Here is a 20,952-nt window from a genome sequence, read left to right as displayed (position 1 = left end):
TGGCCGAGCAGCTGCACGCAAGCCTACAATCAAAATGCACAATGCCAAGTGTCGGATGGAGTGGGCGTAAAGCGCTGCCACTGGACTCTGGAGCAGTATAAACACATTCTTTGGAATGACAAATCACTAATTCCCTATCTGTCAGTCTAAGTTTGGCGAATGCCAGGAGAACATGACCTGCCTGACTGCATTGTGCCAGCTGGAAATTTTGGTGGAGGAAGGCTATGGGGTTGTTTTCAGGGATCTAGAACCCTTAGTTCCAGTAAAGGGAAATCTTAATTGTTCACCACCAAGACATTTTGACCCCAGCTTTGGGGAGGACCCTTTTGTGTTCCAACATGACTGAGCCCCAGTGCACAAAGCAGCTCCATAAAGGCATGGCTGGGTGAGTTTGGTGTAGAAGAACCTGACTGGCCCTCACAGAGCCCTGACCTCAACCCCATCAAACACCTTTGGGATGTACTAGAACGGAGACTGTGAGCCAGAAATCAAAATCATTTCTTAGGTGTCTGACATAAGAAATGCATTTCTGGATAAATGGACAGAAATTCCTGCTGACACACTCCAAAATCTTGTAGAAAGATTCCCAGAAGAGTGGAAGCTGTTAGAGCTGCAAAGAGGGGACCAACTCCATATTAATGCCTATGGATTTAGAAAGAGATCCATAAAAGCTCCTGTAGGTGTGATATGTAGGTGTCTCTGTGCTTTTGTCTGTATAGAGTGTATCTATGCTGTAGCTCAGACATAGTTATTGTGAAATGAGCTTTAATTCCTTGATTTTCTTTGTTGCTTTCTTTGAAGGTGGTTGTGGTTTGGAAGCTTACATGCATGACGAAGCTGTTTTGTCTCCCGTTATCATTTTTAGCCTAATTTCTGCTTCCTCTTTTCCCCTAAGTTCACTTGAAGAGTGTGGAAGTGGAGGTGCAGGTGAAGGGATATGTTGCTACAGTAACGTCCACCTTGCAGTACGTGAATGAGGAGGAGCTTCCGGTGGAGGCCCTGTTCGTGTTACCGTTACCTGCAGAAGCAGCTCTCTGTCACTTCAGCACCAAGATCGCCGACCAGGAGGTGGTGGCCGAGGTGCATGACAAACAGAAGGTGAGCGTGAAAGTTCAGAGACTAAGACCTCTATAATTAGCTCAGTAAAGACCGTTACATACACCACATGGCTAAATGTGTGTGAACACCTCTTCTAATTAGTAGAATTGGCTATTTCATCCAGACCTGTTGCAAACAGGTGCATAAAACTAGACATAACATAGACAAACACTGGCAGTAGACTGTGTTGTACTGAAGAGCTCAGTGACGTCTAGTGTGGCTCTGTGATTAAAGTTACTTTTAATGTTTCTTTTTTTGTTTTTATAAACATTTTCCACCCCAAAGCCCACCTGTTTGTAACTGTAAAGCATAGCAGGCCCCAAAAAAGCTAAAACCGACTTCTTTAAGTAGTATTTTTTTCTTAGTTGCTTACATTTGTAGTTAAAAAAACATGTTTATAGAAATGTCAAAAAAGAGAAAAACAGAAAAAGCAGATGTGGACTGTGATTTGGAGCCCATCATGTTTTCACTGAAAATGCTGTTTGGTCTGGAGTGTCTTTAGTTTAGGGTTTTAGCACCTCTTTTGAAATAAATCCTCTCTACTCAGTGGTTGTTTTGGATCAACATCATCACAATCAACAATAATAATAATGACAATTTACTTGATCTCTGCTTCTTTGTCATTAGTTTACCAGTTTGAGTTTAACTCTGGTTGCTGATGTCGAGAATCAAACTACGAAGACTGAGCACAGTCTCCCGATGAGCACTGGCTCATGGACCACTAGAAGGTGCTTCACGGCCCACTGGTGGTCCAAAGCCCACAGGTTGAGAAACCCTAGTCTAAATTGATATTTTCTGAATTCTCAGACATGTGTAGTGCCCCAACAAATATTAGCACCCCTGATAAATATGAGCAAAAGTGGGCTGTAAAAATCCTTTATTGATTATCCGTTTGATCTTTTTTCACAATATGATCAAAAATTTACCCTCTATTTGAATTCCAATGACTGAAAGAAGATAAAACTTTTATCATGTTAAACTTTTATTAAACTTTTATCATGTCAGAAATATTTGTCTCAAATCCATTTCTGCCACAGTTGTTGGCACCGCTAGAAATTTCACCTGAAAGATCACCTGAGCAATTGGGAACACTTAAATGGTCAGCCATGACTTCTTGTTTCACTGGGGTATAGCTATGAGGTGACACACAGGCCAAATTATCTTAGTCGTGATGTGTGACAAGGTTGTTGAGCTGCCCAAATCAGGAAATGGCTATGAGAAAATAGAACAGTTGAAAATTGTTATTTCCCCTATCAGAGCAATAATTAAATAGGTTAAAGCAGCTAGACATGTTAAGAATGTGCCAGGAAGTGGATGCATCTATACTGACCCCACACACAGTGATGGTTCATGTGGCCAAAGAAGGATCATACCTGGGGAATTGTAGACATTAGTTAGGTCTTAGGATCAGAATGTCACAGTGTTATTCTCATTTAAATGTGAAGTATTTTCTCTCTCTTGGTCAGGTCCAGGAGATATACGCCGATGCCTTAAGGTCGGGACAGCAGACATTTTTTTGGGGGGAGACCCAAGAAAGCCCAGGTGTCTTCCGACTGGCTGTGGGGAACCTGCCTCCTAAAGAAAGCACTGCTGTGACTCTCATTTACGTCATTGAGCTGGCTGTGCAGGCAGATGATGGCCTGCGCTTCTGTCTGCCATCTGTGCTCAACCCACAATGTGCATCCACCAACATCGGCAAGCTATAATGCTTTATAACTTTTAGCACTTTTTTTATGACCAGTTTTTTGTAATCATTCTGTTCTTTAACTTTTCTAGCCCTGTTTGCTTTATGTTTATTGTGGTTGCTTTCATCCGTCTCTCTCTCTTCTCTCTCTCTCTCTCTGTCTCTCTCCTGTGCCCTGGATGGTAGTTGCTTGTACATGTAAGGTGCCTTATACTTTGTCCCTTGGCATCCACATCACCTCGTCCATCCCCGTTTCTAGAGTAGTGTCCAGCTGCTCTCTGGAGCCACTGATCTACCTCAACACAGCTCAGACTCAGGCAAAGGTGAGTGTGCACTAAAAATAAAGGGAAAATCCAGGGCGTCCATTTAGGTGAGCAGATGTTTCGTAGCATCTCTGGTTGTCTGATTGTCTCAGGTGAGTCTCTCTCCAGGACACAAGTTCAACAGGGATGTGGAGATGTTGCTTTATTACAAGGATGCCCATCAGCCCACTGCCATAGTAGAGGCAGGACTTCCTAATGCAAAACAAGGTAGGAGTTTTTTAGCTCATCTTTTTAATGTTTTTATGTGATGATGGTCCACTTTAATACAAGAAGTCTCTAGTTTGATCACTGCCCTGCCATGAGTTATTCTTTCCACTTTCATGCAATGATGGGAAGATAGCATTGTTAACTAGAAGCTATCAACTCCTCTTCAAGAGAAATCAAAAAAGATATTTTAAACATTTTTAAAATTATCCTATGATCCTATGAAAAGTATCCTATGATTGATGATTTTGTATATCGCTGTTGTCGATAAACTTCGTATCTCCATTTTTGTCATTTTTGTCAGTTTCTGTCATACTTTGAAAATGCCTGTTGTTTTTTACACTGTGTGTAAATTTCATGATGAGTGGACCAACAGAAATGACCCAAAAGTACTTGGAAAAAACTCTGGTTCCATTGACTTACATTGAAAATAAAGTGGGTTTTTTCCTTCTCCTGTAAAGTTACCATTTTGCAGATACAAGGTTTTCTTCTTCTTTGCTTTCTCAGTTAATGTTTTGGGCTTAAAAATCCTTCATCTTGGTCTGAATACTTCAAATATTTTTTACTGTGGGCTTCCAGTTTGAACTAAGTGAGTAGAATAACCCATATATGAAGGAGAAAATCAGTAGGAAAGAGATCAGCCATCCTCATAGTCCATTTATGCACATAGTGAGGTCATCTAGGGACATGACCATATATTCTGTCTTCAGACAACCCACAGTGGACTAAGTCAGTGAATGCTGTTACTTTCTGCTCGAAGAGAGCCTTGATCATTACAGAAAACTCTTCCTTTTGCAGGTTCTCTGATGGGTGACTCTTTGGTCATGCTTAGTCTATCCCCAGAATTTCCTGAAGAGGTGGTATCTTCTTTTGGAGAACGTGGGGAGTTTATTTTAGTGATGGATCAGTCTGGCAGCATGGCGGGGTCCTTAATGAGAAATGCCAAGGTAAAAGCTTTGCGTTTGTTAAAAATAATGCATTGGTTTGTATTGAACTCCAGTGATTTTGCAAAATTACTTCAAAATCATTCAGAGTTTGACGTGCTTAATGGCTCTAAAAGAAACTTCCCATTAAGTTATTACACAAAATGGTTATGAATGCATGGCTTGATACCTTTTTTTGTTATAAAGTTTTGACCCAAAACCGTATTTTTTGTATAAAGTTTTACTTCTTTATAGAACCATTTTCTTTACAAAGGAGCCCTTGAAGAACCATCTTTTTAAAAAAATGCTATTGAAATGATAAATGCTATGATGTAGCACAGCATTGCATTCCTCAGCTTGATCCACTTGACAGAATTCATAGATTTATATCAGAATTCTTTGTGCAATATGCAACTGTGTCATTCCACTGGAACTCCATGTTTCTAGTCATGTGATGTGTCACATTGTCTTGCTGGAAGAGCCCATCGACCATCAGCATGTATGGGTGTTCGTGATCTGCAAGGATGGATTTGTACCCAAATCGGTTAAGAGTGCCTTCCGCACAGATGAGTGGGCCCAGAGAAAGCCATGAAAACAGACCCCAGCTTATGTGCCATCAAAACTGTGTATGTAGATACATGTGGATGAGTGGAATTAATAAGCTGAAATAACTCTGCTGTACATACCATACAGAATACATAATTACTCTCTTAGAAGTGTTTTTGATGATGTCAAGCTTACAACTGAACAGTAGAACCCTTTTGGTGCTATATAGAACCATAAGAAATACCATCCATCCATTTTCTAAGCCGCTTCTCCTTCAGGGTTGCAGAAGGGTGCTGGAGCCTATCACAGCGGTCCTCGGGCGGAAGGCAGGATATACCCTGGACAGGTCGCCAGTCCATTGCAGGGCAGACAGACAGACAGTCACTCACACCAAGGGGCAATTTAGCATGTCTGATTGGCCTGACTGCATGTCTTTGGACTGTGGGAGGAAACCAGAGAACCCGGAGGAAACCCACACAGACACGGGGAGAACATGCAAACTCCACACAGAGAGGACCCCACTCACCCAGTCGGGGAATCAAACCCAGGCCCTCCTCGCTGTGACTCGACGGCACTACCCACCGTGCCACCATGCCGCCCCATCACTGCTCCATTTCACTACATAAAAAGACCATTTAGGCATGAAATAGTCCTACATAGAACTCGCAGTTCTAAATAGAACCATTCCCTTTGCTAAAGATCCCTCTTTGTTAAGAGTTACTTTCTTCACTTTAAATACTGAAGTTGATGTTAATAACATGTTTGTTTCTTTTTTATTTTGTTCTTTAATTCATTCATTTCTCATGCTATTCTGCAGGAAACTCTTCTCCTGCTGCTGAAGAGTCTTCCCCTGGGCTGCTACTTCAACATCTATGGCTTTGGCTCTGACTTCAAGTCCTTTTTCCGGTGAGTGCTCGGTGGTCACTTAGGTGACCATGGACCCCAGTTCAATTGGTCATGGATGAGATCATCTCTGAGCTGCTCTCATTATTAATTAATTCACAGCACGGCTGTAGCTGGGTAGAGCAGATTTAGCATGAAAACTATAAGAAACAATAAGAAAACAGTCTATTTTTAATGTATGGTAGTTTCAGCTTTGCTGATTCATGTGTCCATTTCTATTTTCAGTAAGAGTGTGGCATACACTCAGAAGACAATGGAAAAGGCTGCAGAGAAGGTGCAAGCTATGGAGGCAGACATGGTTGGTACCGAAATTTTGAAACCACTGAAGCACATCTATAAGCAAGATCATCTTCCAGATCACCCCAAACAGGTACAGTGTTCCTCAGTTCAAGAACACAGAAATGTTTGATCTGAGTTAAAGGGCTTATATCATTTAAAATGAAAAAAAGAGTGATGTAGTATGTAAAAACTGCTAAAATTTAAAAACATACCAACATACCATGAAACAAATTCATTGTTTCTGTAAAGTCACAAAAACCAACACATTTACATTTATCCACCTATTGAGCCTACAGCAGGTTAGCCCCACCCATTAATCACCAGCTTGTGTGCCATCGAAAGTAGGAAGTGGTCATAATAGTGTGACTTAACTGTGTAGTTACACAAGCTTTGTTCTGTTTGGCCTGTATTATTCAAAAAAGCAGTCTGAATGGAAACATTGCATTCAGCGTGAATGGGTAGGGCTAAATAACAGTAGGCTGAATGGGCAAATACAAGTAGCTGCACTGGTTTTCTGACATCATGAAAGCAACAAACAAACTTTAACAGTCCTCACATACTACCTTAAACTAATTTTGTATGTTTGGAGGCTTGTTTTGTGCTCAACGATGGAAAGTTTCTTTTTTTTCTTTTTTTTTTTTTACACAAGGTGTTTCTTTTCACTGATGGAGATGTAAAGAACACCAAAGAGATCCTGGACCTGGTCAGAACTCACTCGAGATCCCACAGGTCAGTTTATTCACTCAGGCACACATGAGATCACAGTCTGTTGTTTTGTAGAGATGGTAGGATGGACTGATACATTGGACTTATTCACTTCCAGATGCTTCACCTTTGGCATCGGGCAGTTTGCTGGCACTGCACTGATCACAGGAATGGCCAGAGAAGGCCGTGGATTTGCCCAGTTCATCACAAGCAAAGACCGACTGCAGCTCAAAGTAAGTCTGGGCGTGGCTGTGTGTGCTTACACTGTTAGTAGAATATAAACAAAGACAAGAGCAGAGTGAAGATCGATTCTGATCCGTCTCCTCTTTTCTGCAGGTGATGCAGTCCCTCAGCTTCGCCCTGCAGCCCGCTGTTGTTGACATCTCTGTGAAATGGACCCTTCCAGAGGGCATGTCTGTCACTACTTTGTCTCCTCCCCTCAATGTTCTCTTTCAGGGTCAGAGAGCACTGCTGTACGCTCAGCTCACAGGAGAGGTGAGAAAGCTCTGCCTGCAGATTTAGTACAGTCGAAAACTGTTTATATTTGCATAGGACGACTGTAACATGCTGCATGGACATCTATTGCCACTGGATCTTATGTCACCGTAACAGCGCATTTTATCGCTGTTATGGTGAGATGTCAGCCAGTGTCTCATGTGCTCCAAACAAGAGCAGTGAATGAGAGCCTTCCAGTTCACTTACCACATCACTTCCATTTGATTTATTAATAAAAGATAGTGGAAGTAAATTCATTATTGGATCATTACAAATATTTTGCTTTAAAACCTCCAAATTAGAAATCTTGTGTAGAAAAAAAAGTTTGCATCGATATTCATTGTATAATCGCATCGCAACCTCTGAATCATAATCAAATCGAATCATGAGGTGCCTAGAGAAAGCCTTGAAATGCCTCATTGTCAACTCTTGAAGGCATTTTCACCATTGAAGCACCTTTGATCCAAGAACTTTTCTCTCTGTTTCTTCTTCAGATCTTCTCCTCTTGGCTGTTTCAGCACAAAGCCCTTCCCCTTCCCCTGTCCTGTGTATGAGCATGAGCGCCCCCTGTTGCTCATTGCCTGTCGGCCCAAGATGCTCTGTTTGTTTTCCATTTACAGAGCCAGGGCTATGTACAAAACACTAGAAGAAGATATACACTGACTGCATATACTGCACCTTTAACTGAAAAGCTTTTCTTTCATGTGTGCTAACGTAACCAGTTTGTGTCTGTGTAACTTTCTTAGAGCTCAGGGAGTGATGAAGGAACCGTGACTGTGCACTACAGTCTGGAAGGACAACCAGTGAGAAACCAGTTTACTTTCTGCCTAAAAGCTGCTGAGGACACTGGGTAATACACACACACACACACACACACACACACACACACACACACACACACACACACACACACACACATACTGGATAATCAATGAAACATTACATGAATGTAGCAGACCTTTCTTACAGTCATTGCATAGTCACATCTGGCTGTAAATAGTAGCGATGACCTACTATTTACTTCTGCCTGCTCCGTTTAAAAGAGCGGCATTGGAGTTTCAGCCTCCCTCACAAAACTTCCTCACCATGGCCAATGGGAGAGCAGTCTGGTAGTTCCCCCCAGCATGGACGAAAGGCTGTTTTTTATTTATTTAAGCAGTATGGAAAATACATTTTGTACAGCAACCTTGAAAAACAGACCAGCAATAATCAGTTCAGTTCATATTAATAGCATAAATCAATGCATGAATTATGCATAAATTATTCCACAGTTTGTGGGTTTCCTCCCCTTGTCCAAAGACATGCAGTCAGGCCAACTGGACATGCTAAATTGCCCCTCGGGGTGTGTGTGTGAATATATACCGACCAGGCATAACATTATGAGCACCTCCTTGTTTATTCTCTCAGTGTCCATTTTTTCAGTTCCATTTACTATACAGATGCACTTTGTAGTTCTACAGTTACAGACTGTAGTCCATCTGTTTCTCTGATACTTTGTTAGCCCCCTTTTACCCTGTTCTTCAGTGGTCAGGACCCCCAGGGACACTCACAGAGGAGGTACTATTTGGGTGGTGGATCAATTTCAGGATTGCAGTAACACGGATGTGGCAGTGTGTTAGTGTGTGTTGCGCTAGTCTGATTGGATCAGACACAGCAGTGCTGCTGGAGTTTTAAACACCTCATGTCGCTGCTGGACTGAGAATAGTCCACCAACCAAAAATATCCAGCCAACAGCATCCTGTGAGCACTGAAGGACTAGAGGATGACCAACACATACTGTGCAGCAGCAGATGAACTATCCTCTCTGACTTTACATCTGCAAGGTGGACTGACAAGGTAGGAGTGTCTAACAGAGTGGACAGTGAGCGGACACAAAAACTTCAGCAGCACTGCTGTGTCTGATCCACTCGTACCAGCACAACACACACTAACACACCACCACCACATCAGTGTTACTGCAGTGCTGAGAATGATCCACCACCCAAATAGTACCTTCACTGTGAGGGTCCATGGAGGTCTTGACCACTGAAGAACAGGGTAAAATAAATAACAAATAATTGTTTAAGAGTAACAATAAAACATGTATTGCTATTGAAGTGTTTGCTTGTAAAAAACATAGTTTGTGAGACAAAATAAGCAAAAGTCTGAATTTTTGGTTTTGTTAGATGTTCCTTACGTATCAAATCAATAGAACGAGAAGAGCAGATTAAACAGGTTAATTGTAAGTATATTAATTGACAGGTTTTTGTTTAGCGCCAAAGGGTTAATAATTACTGAACTGCTGAATTTACTCTGAGAAGAAGTTGGTGCTATTAGACTATTAGCTTATAGTTGCTTTAGTTTCTCTTAAATGTAATGTCCATGCTTTGTTTTATGTCTGTTGATAAAAAATTTGTTATAGTCTTTTGCTGTATGACTCACAGGCGTTTGCTTTGGCTCTCAATGAAAAAACGTTCAATTCAAAATCGCTGGTTCTCAATGTTAAGCTTGTGCTTTATGGCTTGATTAAATGCCATTCAGTAAATCAAGCTGCAGGTCTAGTCAGAGAAGAAAGGCCCTTAAACTCTAACTGTATTACCAAGATGTGGCGCATTACACTGTAATTTTATGGTACTACTTCCACCATCAGGTGAAAGGAAAAACTGCTACATATCGGCTGATGAGCCACTTAGACCACACTCTAAAACAGACGTCAAAGGATTAAAATCTGCTTGCGGCCAAATTTGACTTTGTACGTTATGTTTAGCGAAATTTACAACAGACATCTGGTTGTCCACTGAGTGCCCATTATAAAAACAACACATTTAATATAATATTCAGGGCTTCTTTGCTTTACATTGTATTTGTTTTGCCAGACTGTTGTATTAAAGCAATAGTACACTTGAGGTTGCGTGTTATGACAGGTAACATCACAAGTGACGACACAACATCACTACTCTCCTTTCAGACTGTGACTGCAACTGAAACACAGCCGTGATGTTATTTGTGATTACATACAAGCTTTATGGTTTGGTAACTTAAACATAATATGATGTAATATGAAATAAAGCCATTGTCATTCTTGATATTCTGTGAAGGCTGGGAATTCATAGGCTGGCTGCTCGTTCCTTGATCCAATCTCTGGAAATGGAGCATAGGGAAAAGAAAGATGAGAGCTTAAGAGAACAGGTGGTGGAGCTCAGCGTGCAGTCGGGAGTGAGCAGCTCTTTCACTGCTTTCCTTGCCGTCCACAAGGGCAGTGGACAGCCAGTGAAAGGACCGTTGGTGAGGGATGCAATACCAGCATCATATCTAGAATATGGTACGTATGGTTCTGTGGTACTATTAGTCTTATTTTTTAATATGGCTTAAATCATCACTGGTGACATAATTAGTTAAATGGAGACAACTCTGGTCCTGGAGGTCTGGTGTCCGCATAATAAGCATGGCAGTTATCAGCAGGGAAATCACCTACTGTACTGGATACTGGCCCTCAGTATGCAGTCTGCAAGCCTGACCCTTTGGAGGAGATGTGTCTTCCAGCATGACAGCAAAAACAGCCAAAGCTCTAAAAATATTATGATTTAATGTGTGTACAGTTGTTCAACGCTGTGTTTGCTAGTCATGTACTGGCTAGTGTTTTTTTTTCTCATGAAAATAAGCAGGCAGTCACTACTAAAACATTTTGCCAGTATTGTAACTGTTGTTATTGATTTTTGTTGTTGTTATGATTATCAGGTAACACGTTGGTGTCTGTCTCCACACCATTGAGAGTATTAATTCCTGTGCTGTGCATTTCTTTTAGATGAAGAGTACGATTCAGATCCTGGACACCAAGGTAGATTCCCTCAGCTGTTGAACTCACATACGAAATGATACCAGCACTTACACCAGCACATTTGTACCGCTTCATTCTTTTATATAGTACTATTTCTTCTGTCTCTTCAGGAAAGCCCTGTGAACTCTACATGTAAGTTTAATAGCCACACTTTTTACACATCATTCAACAGTGCAGTTAAATTCAACACTAAGAATATTCTACCAAAAGGAAACGAGGATGTGTTAGTACCTGTAGTTCAGCTCTCTTGGTCTGGACCAAAGCAGAAATGATACAGTGAATCATTTTAGTTCTGATTCATTTAGCATTCACACTGACTTATTTAACTACAAACCAAAATATTCAAACAAAAGTCATGGAAATAAAAAGTTGTAACTGATTGGACGGATTTTATGACATACAATAACTGTGATAATGTCCACTGGACTTTATGAATCATGCTGTTCTGTGTTCTCTCTGGGTCCGTAGGTTTTATTTATGTCTTGTTTTGTCTATCTTGTGATATTAGAGCAATGAGCCCTGAGACTCCCAGTGTTACTGTTGTTTTTCATGATACCAGGCAGGGTGACACTCTGCCGCCGTCGCCCTCTGTTGGCGGTCGGCGGCACAGGCTGGACCATTACACAGAGTTTATGAAGAGATAATAAACGCAGGCATGTGTCAAAACAAGATCAGCCTCTTCCTTTCCACATACAATGGTTCTTTCCGTATTTGGTCTGTTTAGATGTCTTTGGTCCGTATTGTGCTCATACTCCAGAGCTAGTGTTGAAGTGAACCAAGACTGAGCTGGACTGCTTTTCCCAAAAGCATCAATGAGAGACCAGTGTGGTAACCATGGAGAGACAGTGTCCTGAATGATAGTGCCTCTATCATTTAATCTTTGTAGTTGTTTTGGTAAAGGCACCCTTTTTCAGGGGGTCTTGGCATGCTTGTTTGTTGAGCTCCAGTGTTTGGATGGCAGTTTTCTTACTTGCTCTAATGAACCGCAGTAACAGAGCAGTCGCACCAGCCTTCTTTTTAATTGTACCAAACCTGCCAGATCTGAACGCCCCCTAAGAAACAGATTTGTTAAAAGTGGCTGTGCGGTTGTTTTTCAGGGGTGGGCCTAGGACCCTTAGTTCCAGGGAAGGGGAATCTTAATTCTTCAGCAGACCAAGATAATTCTGGACAGTTCTTTGCTTCCAACTTTGTGTTAAAAGTGGCTACATAATTGCCTTAATGAGCAAGCCTTAGTTTGAAAAGGAGGTCGTCTTCTAGATGAGCTCACCTGAGTAAACCTCAATGGGACCTTTTCACAAAGAATCATGATGACTTCTGGTTTAAGCGTTAGCCGGGTAAAACTCACTTCCGTTCCATACAGCTACTGCAGAAGTGATGACAAAATGTTATAGCAGTTGTACGATAAAACTGAGCTACAACATCGATATTTTGGTTTTCCTGCACTGTCAAACAGTGAGAATAAGAAGTGGATGGAAGCGCTGATTTAACTTTAAACCGAGCTAAAATGTGTGGCACAGCCTCGTTTTTACTGCAGTCTGCTGCAGCTTCTCACATCAGGCAGTCTCTGTGTCTTTATACAACATGCCAGTGATTTCTGTAATAATTCTGTTTTCAAAAGAAAGAAGAACTTTTATACGCAGTTTGCATGAATTTGATGGACTCTGTTTATATTAAGCTAGCTAAGCTGGCTAGAAGCTATTGCTAACAGTAGCTATAATCCCATAAAGCAGCTTTCTTTTATATTTACTTCTGTTTAAAAAGCTAATGCAGACAATAAACCATCAACCAAATCATTCTTACATGATCAGTTTGGTATAAACAGCAAACGTTAGCTGGCACATTATGTCAGAAACCTTACGTGGCTCTTCTAAGATCCCAAACTACCAGCTAAGCTGGTTACGCCAGAAAATGGAAATCAACGCTTCACAGTAAAACCGCGATGCTAAGATACAATGTAGTGTAGTGGTAATGCCTCTACCTTCTACGCTGTAAACTGGGGTTCAATCCCCACCTGGGCAAGCCCCCTACACTATACCAATAAGAGTCCTTGGGCAAGACTCCTAACCACACCGTCACCTACCTGTGTAAAATGATCAAATTGTAAGTTGCTCTGGATACGAGCGTCTGTCAAAATGCTGTAAATGTAATGTAAACTAAGATATGTCTGTTGTAGCTCAGTATTTGAGCATCACAGTTCACTACTATTACATTTTGGCATCGCTTCTGCACTAGTTATATGGAATGAACGTTAGTTTTACCCTGCTGACACTTAAACATGAAGTAAGCGTGACTCTCTGTGAAAAAGGCCCATACAGACATAAACCGGACTTAATAGGACTTAATTACACTCAAAGAGAGTGAAGCACTTTCCTCTCTAAATAAAAGCGCAGAGTGTGGTGAGGCTTACTTGGGCGACACCTCCTGAAAATCTCTGTTGTAAAAGATCTTTTTACTGTGATTATAGATTTTATCAAACAGGGGTGATGAGCCTCCTTCTCCTTCTCTTCCCACAGACCATCAAGTTGGCATTCACCTGTATGTGAATATTCAGTGAGGGCATCCGCTTCACCACGTAAGTCACAGCATCCTCTTTTTAAACAGGTCAGAGCTCAGAGAAACGGTCAGAAATGCTGTGCAAAACGTGAATCAAAACAAAATGCAATGATGTTCAGATCATTTAAATCCTATGTTTAATTGAGAATAGTACAAAGACAGCACAAATATTACGAGCTCCCATCTATAGAAATGGATATGAATTTCTAGACGTGTACTGTCTGACGTTAGAAGCAAAGGTTTTTTACCTCTGCTGTTTGCCATGTTTAGTCTCCTAGACCATGTATCCATATCAGAGATACTTGCTGTGTCCATATTAAACACTCAAACCAAGGCTTCCTTTAGAATCTGGAGTACTTCAACCGTTTACTGTCATATGCATAAGTTTGAATACTTTGCAGATTGACGTTTGAATACTGTTCCATATGACTGCGAACATAAGATGTTTTCTGATTTTCTAAATGAAAATAACATCAAATTTTAATGAACAATGTCTATTTATTTGCAGCTGAGTTTAAGATTCTAGAAAAAATAAACCACAAACCCTAAAATGTGCCTTGTGTGTTTCACAGGCCATATTTTATGTTTTATTATATCGCAATACAATAAATTCAGTGAATTACTGTCATTGTGCATTAAAATGTCCAAATGTCTTTTCTCCATTAGAAGATGTGTTCACTTATTTTCAATTAAAAATCAAGATGAATGACTTTTGATGAATCTATACATTAAAACCCCCCAGAAAATAGTATGTTTTGAGTTTATATTACAATGTATGGACTTCTCAAATTGTGTCCTTCAGCCTGGCTCACTCTTATTTATGTGCTTCACCTCAGTGCTATAGTTCAGGCCCCAAGAGGGTGAATAAAATAAGAGAAGGTGTGAATTCTGTAACACAGTCTTCATGGCCAATCTTGAAAAACATACCTGTCTGACTGCTGTGAACATTCACTGATGACATTGCTATGAGAAAACGAGGAAATGACCAAAAGCATGTTTTACTTGAGCCCATTTAACTACATAAAATATCCATCTTAGTTTCACTCCACATTGGGTTTTGCCCCTATATTACAGTATAGTACAGCATGTTGTTTTAATCAGTGCGGGTAAACTATTAAAGATGTTGTTAATATAAAATGTGTTTGTGTATTTGTGTTTACATCAGACTGTCCTGCCCAGAGGGAGCCCTACCTGGACCTGGTTTCTCTTCAGAAAGCGGCAGGGAACTGGGATTTGGAGGCCAAACTCTTTGACGTGCTTGGCAAGACAGAAAAGGAACTGGCCAAACAAAAGCCTCTACAGGTTTGTCATAGACAGTGTTACTGAGTTATAACAGCTTTTATAGAGATGTGGTCTCAAGTCACTAGATTAGGACTCGAGTCAGACTTGAGTCACGAATGATTTCAGTCTCGGAGCTCAAAATGAATGAAACGTGGACGTGTGTCTGGCTGCAGACGGAACTCTCTACAGTCAGCTACTTTTCATGTGAATACATTTGTTTATTAGGGTAAGTACGACAGACCTGCATGGACAGTATAAACCGATCAGCAATAGAGACAAAACCACCTCTTTATTTTTACACTCAGCGTCAGTTTGATCAGGTCTACTAACCAGTAGGAGCATCTCGTAGTTCTCCAATTACAGACTGTAGTCCATCGGTTTCTCTGATGCTTTTTAGCCCCCTTTTATGCTGTTCTTCAGTGTTCAGTGTCAGTGTTCTTAGCTTCACGTTCATCAAAGTGTCTTCCTCATTATGAAGAGCAGGTTTTGACTGAATAAAGATTTAATAGTTTTCTTCTCCAAACTTGTTAAAAGCCATCCATCCATCCATCCATTTTCTAAGCCGCTTCTCCGTCAGGGTCACGGGGGGATGCTGGAGCCTATCCCAGCAGTCTTCGGGCAGAAGGCAGGATACACCCTGGACAGGTCGCCAATCCATCGCAGGGCAGACAGACACAGACAGTCACTCACACACTCACACCTAGGGGCAATTTAGCATGTCCAATTGGCTTGACTGCATGTCTTTGGACTGTGGGAGGAAACCGGAGAACCCGGAGGAAACCCACGCAGACACGGGGAGAACATGCAAACTCCACACAGAGAGGACCCTTGCCGCCCGGCCGGGGAATCGAACCCAGGCCCTCCTCGCTGTGAGGCAATAGCGCTACCCACCACGCCACCGTGCCACCCACTTGTTAAAAGCACATATTGAAAATCATTCAGGCCAAAGGGAGGTTAAAGTCCTAAATAGTACTGACTTTACACCAAAGGGAATAGAATTCATGAGCTTTACATTCTCAAGCTAGAGCTGCTACACATATTGTCACAAACTTGCTTTTCTGAGAATGAATCTGTGTCGTTATTGGAAATCGCTAAAGAAAATAGGCTCACTTGTAGATTCTGAAAACGTGCCACTGTGCGCTGAATAAAAACCTGCTCTTAAAGTAATTTACAGCTGAAAACACATTAAAACAGACTAACCAGAAAAGACTTTTATTTAAGGTTAATTAAACATATAATGCAATAATTAAATTCATTTCATTCAATCATTCATTTAATTAATGAAATAATCTCCTCTTGCTGAGGCTGTCGTGCGTCGCAGGGCTGTTAAAGTCTCGCTTTCTGTTCCTCTTCCTGGAGGTGCTCTTGGTCTCCAGGCTGCTGGAGCTCTGGCCCCCAGAGGGACCAGTCTCAGCAAATAAAAAGAAATACTCTACAGTTTGCAGGAATAATACCATATTTTGGATTGTTATCTGTAGAGGATGTCTTAGGGCTGTTAACCTCTTATTCTCCAGGGTATATTTTGGTTTGTTCATCTGATTTTACATGACCAAATCGCAAGGCAAATTATTCAGTAACTGCATGAAATAAATGCAGATTTTTATTTTATTTATTTTTGTAAAAGCTCCCCTGAAATGAACCCAAAATGTGTTTTATGATCATAAACATATTGCTATATGCTTTCACTGCTGAAAGATGCCAAAAATCTTCATATATAAATATTTTTTATACACTAAATCACTGAAGAAGACAGTTACAGCCTCATATGACACCCAACTTTTGAATGTAGCTTATGAAATATCAAACATATGAAGAACATGAGGAAGTGCGTTTTGGAACCATCTGTGTTCTCAAGTAGTTTAAGAGGTTAAAGGAGCAGCTTGGAAAGTCTCTTTCTCTTCCTCTTCCTGGAGTTGCTCTGGGTCTCCAGGCTGCTGGAGCTGTGGCCGTCAGAGGGACCAGCATCAATGGAGCTATGAGCTTCAACATTATTAGAAACTTCCAGCTGTTTTCCAGAGACAGGGTCATTCCCGTTTGGGTCATTCTGAGGTGGTGTGGAGGCATCAGGACGTGGCATTGTGGAGGCTGCGAGTGAGAGATATGACAAAAGTGAAAACGACACTCTAAAAATACAAAACATGCATCAGAATATGTCGTCCTGAGGCCCGGAAACAACATCCACTCTGCTAATTATTATGCTTGTACAGTTTCTATCTACTAGTTGTTGTTGTTGCTGTTGTTAACAGGACGAGTCATCTAGAGATTTTAGTTATTCAGTATTCTTTAAGTACTTACAACATTCAGAAATGTCTATTGTGATGTTATGATATTAATAGCATACCGTTGTCGTCTGTCTCGGGGCTGTTACAGGACGAGCTTGGGAAGTTGATCTTTCTCTTCCTCTTCCTGGAGTTGCTCTGGGTCTTTGGGCTGCTGGAGCTGTGGCACTCAGAGGGACCAGCATCAATGGAGCTATGAGCTTCAACATTATTGGAAACTTCCAGGTGGTTTTCAGAGACAGGGCCGTTCTGGGTCGGGTCATTCTGAGGTGGTGTGGAGGCATCAGGACATGACATTGTGGAGGCTGAGAGTGAGAGATATGACAAAAATGCAAACAACAAATTGCGATGAGGCTGTTTGATTGAATTTTTGTTGCATTTAGAAACACAGCAGTGATTTCAGACAGTATCAGCCATTGTTCACAGCGCAACCAGAAGCCGTTTAACGCTGCTATTTGCTCGTCTGCAGTAACGAACATGGAAGTGTGAAAATGGTCTGTTACGATGTAATTAAACATCCACTGTTCTACTTATTACTATACTACTTGTACAGTTTCTATCCACTTGCTGTTGTTGTTCCTGTTGTTAACAGGATGAGTCATCTAGGGTTTTTAGTTGTTCAGTATTTTTTAGTACCTACAACATAGAACAGAAATGTGTATTGTGATGTTATGGTATCAATAGCTTACCATTATATTGCTCCGGGATTCTGGGATTCCTGTCTTGCCTGGAACAGCTGGAGGAACTTCCAGACTCTTCATCAGTTAGATTCTGCTGGGTCCTTCGCATGGCCTCTTGGGGGAGGTCTTTGAGATTTCCCAGGCTTTCCTGATGATGGCCCATGACAAAGCTCTTCTCAGCTTCAGAAGAAGAGTGTGGTAACTCCACGAAAATGTTCCTGTGCTCACTTCTGTTGTTTGGATTCCTGTTGCCACCCTTATCCTCAGCATCTTCCAGCACATTTCTTTCTTCACGCACCTGTTCCTCCTCACGGAAATATCTCATAGGCCGGAACACTTGATGATGTGCACCTCAGATTTTGTTAGTTGTGACTTGATCCATGCGAACTGTTTATTTCGGTAAATATTATTGCTGTAAATGTAAATGTATTTCTTGACGTCATAGATGCTGCTGACGTCCAGGCGCACGACAGAATGATTGAAATATAATGCAATATCTACAAGACAGTGTCTGCTAAAACGAAACTTCATGGTGATCATGCAGATGTGTGTCTAGTGACTGTCCCCATCACTATCCGATCTTCTCCTCTTGCTGGGGCTGTCGTCTGTCACGGGGCTGTTACAGGACGAGCTTGGAAAGTTGCTCTTTCTCTTCCTCTTCCTGGAGTTGCTCTGGGTCTCTGGGCTGCTGGAGCTGTGGCACTCAGAGGGACCAGCATCAATGGAGCTATGAGCTTCAACATTATTAGAAACTTCCAGCTGTTTTCCAGAGACAGGGTCATTCCCGTTTGGGTCATTCTGAGGTGGTGTGGAGGCATCAGGACGTGGCATTGTGGAGGCTGCGAGTGAGAGATATGACAAAAGTGAAAACGACACTCTAAAAATACAAACATGCATCAGAATATGTCGTCCTGAGGCCCGAAACAACATCCACTCTGCTAATTATTATGCTTGTACAGTTTCTATCTACTAGTTGTTGTTGTTGCTGTTGTTAACAGGACGAGTCATCTAGAGATTTTAGTTATTCAGTATTCTTTAAGTACTTACAACATTCAGAAATGTTTATTGTGATGTTATGATATTAATAGCATACCGTTGTCGTCTGTCTCGGGGCTGTTACAGGACGAGCTTGGGAAGTTGCTCTTTCTCTTCCTCTTCCTGGAGTTGCTCTGGGTCTCTGGGCTGCTGGAGCTGTGGCACTCAGAGGGACCAGCATCAATGGAGCTATGAGCTTCAACATTATTAGAAACTTCCAGCATTTTTCCAGAGACAGGGTCATTCCCGTTTGGGTCATTCTGAGGTGGTGTGGAGGCATCAGGACGTGGCATTGTGGAGGCTGCGAGTGAGAGATATGACAAAAGTGAAAACGACACTCTAAAAATACAAAACATGCATCAGAATATGTCGTCCTGAGGCCCGGAAACAACATCCACTCTGCTAATTGTTATGCTTGTACAGTTTCTATCTACTAGTTGTTGTTGTTGCTGTTGTTAACAGGACGAGTCATCTAGAGATTTTAGTTATTCAGTATTCTTTAAGTACTTACAACATTCAGAAATGTCTATTGTGATGTTATGATATTAATAGCATACCGTTGTCGTCTGTCTCGGGGCTGTTACAGGACGAGCTTGGGAAGTTGCTCTTTCTCTTCCTCTTCCTGGAGTTGCTCTGGGTCTCTGGGCTGCTGGAGCTGTGGCACTCAGAGGGACCAGCATCAATGGAGCTATGAGCTTCAACATTATTAGAAACTTCCAGCATTTTTCCAGAGACAGGGTCATTCCCGTTTGGGTCATTGCCACCATCATTCTCAGCATTTTCCAGCACAATTCTTTCATCAAGTGCCTGTTCATCCTCCATCAAATCCTCAATAAGAAGACCAAAATGTTCCTCTTCATGCTCTTGTTCTTCTCTCAGATCAAAGTCAATCATGGCTTCATCAGCATTTTCCTCTTCAGGCCCCTGTTCCTCCTCACCGAAGTCCTCAATCATAACACCAAGGTGTTCCTCTTCATGTTGCTGTTCTTCTTCCCCGAAAAACTCAATCAGAGCTCCTAAATGTTCTTCCTCATCCTCCTGTTCGTCCCTCATGTCAAAGCCAAACACAACTTCACCGACATGTTCCTCTATATGCCGCTGTTCCCCCTCCCCGAAATACTCGATCAGAGCACCTAAATGTTCCTCTTCATGCCTGTGGTCTTCCCTCATATCAAAGCCATTCATGGCTTCACCGACATGTCCCTCTACATGCCCCTGTTGCTCCTCACCGACATACTCCATCAGGACTCCAAAATCTTCCTCCTCATGCTCCTGTTCATTCTCAGGCACCTGGGCCAGGGGGCCTCTCCGGGGGTTCTCATGCAGACCAGGTCTACAGACTGGAGAGAGACAAAACATCGTCACATATCATTCTGTCTTTGCTGTTATTTCCCTAAATAGAACATACTGTTAATTTGAAACTTGTCTGTTGAACAAATTGCATATCCCTGATTTAGCTTTATGTTTTTAACATAGCTGTGCAGTGAACCCAATGCAGCCAAATGACTATAAGCATTGTTAGTACAGAAGAAAATTATGAAGGAAATTATGTTTTTTAAGATACTAAGAAAGCCGTTGCTGATCAGCTACCTTCGGTTTAGGTCACTTTGTGCCAATGAGCTTTTATTATTGGCTATTTAGCTTTTTTTTGTTTTTTAGGCACTATATGAATTGAAATTATCATTATTATTATTGCTGTTGTTGTTGTTGTTGTTGTTGTTGTTGTTGTTATTATGTTACACATGATACATGAGTTGCTGTAACTTTTCAAATAGGATTCTTTCACCCCTTAAATAGCCAGGGCCCACCAGCAGGCCCAAATATCTATTACACCCTTCTGTAACCTAAGACCGCCTCAACTCAACCACCTGGGAACCCTAAGTCTAATTCCTGGATTGCACTGACTGTCGAACAATGAAATCAGGTGGCCTGTGCACAGATTTTTGGGGGGCAGCAGCTTGAGAGAAAAAAGAGGACAGGAATGTCACTGAATTTAATTTACAGCACATTGTAAACACTTATATCAGGAGAGTTTCTGAGGAAAGCAAACATAGTGTTAGGACACTTTCCCGAAGCATAGCATACAGGCATATGTATCCAAAGGGGAATCAAACCTCAGTCTTCTGTATGTGGGTCTTTGGTATTAA

The 20,952-nt window shown here is 41.5% G+C and overlaps 1 protein-coding gene across 3 annotated transcripts in view; it reads left to right on the top strand.

The window, feature by feature from the left end:
- LOC108434144 (von Willebrand factor A domain-containing protein 5A-like) overlaps positions 1–20,952 on the top strand; it is a 29,945-nt gene that overhangs the window by 3,530 nt on the left and 5,463 nt on the right. The window contains exons 4-20 of one of the 3 annotated variants that reach the window (XM_037540162.1): positions 896–1,098; positions 2,565–2,793; positions 2,969–3,105; positions 3,198–3,312; positions 4,108–4,256; positions 5,596–5,684; positions 5,907–6,051; positions 6,610–6,689; positions 6,784–6,898; positions 7,002–7,160; positions 7,907–8,010; positions 10,238–10,461; positions 10,945–10,977; positions 11,088–11,109; positions 13,491–13,549; positions 14,696–14,832; positions 17,182–17,623. In XM_037540162.1, coding sequence (XP_037396059.1) covers positions 896–1,098; positions 2,565–2,793; positions 2,969–3,105; positions 3,198–3,312; positions 4,108–4,256; positions 5,596–5,684; positions 5,907–6,051; positions 6,610–6,689; positions 6,784–6,898; positions 7,002–7,160; positions 7,907–8,010; positions 10,238–10,461; positions 10,945–10,977; positions 11,088–11,109; positions 13,491–13,549; positions 14,696–14,832; positions 17,182–17,289 — 2,108 coding nt within the window. In that variant the 3' untranslated portion in view covers positions 17,290–17,623. Of the gene's footprint in view, positions 1–895; positions 1,099–2,564; positions 2,794–2,968; positions 3,106–3,197; positions 3,313–4,107; positions 4,257–5,595; positions 5,685–5,906; positions 6,052–6,609; positions 6,690–6,783; positions 6,899–7,001; positions 7,161–7,906; positions 8,011–10,237; positions 10,462–10,944; positions 10,978–11,087; positions 11,110–13,490; positions 13,550–14,695; positions 14,833–17,181; positions 17,624–20,952 lie in introns of those variants that run through there. The other 2 variants (XM_037540161.1, XM_037540163.1) reach the window with 2 other exon arrangements.

This window comes from Pygocentrus nattereri, chromosome 7, assembly GCF_015220715.1.
Source record: "Pygocentrus nattereri isolate fPygNat1 chromosome 7, fPygNat1.pri, whole genome shotgun sequence".
In the NCBI taxonomy this organism is placed as follows: Eukaryota; Metazoa; Chordata; class Actinopteri; order Characiformes; family Serrasalmidae; genus Pygocentrus; species Pygocentrus nattereri.
This window is presented reverse-complemented; position numbering and strand designations above follow the sequence as displayed.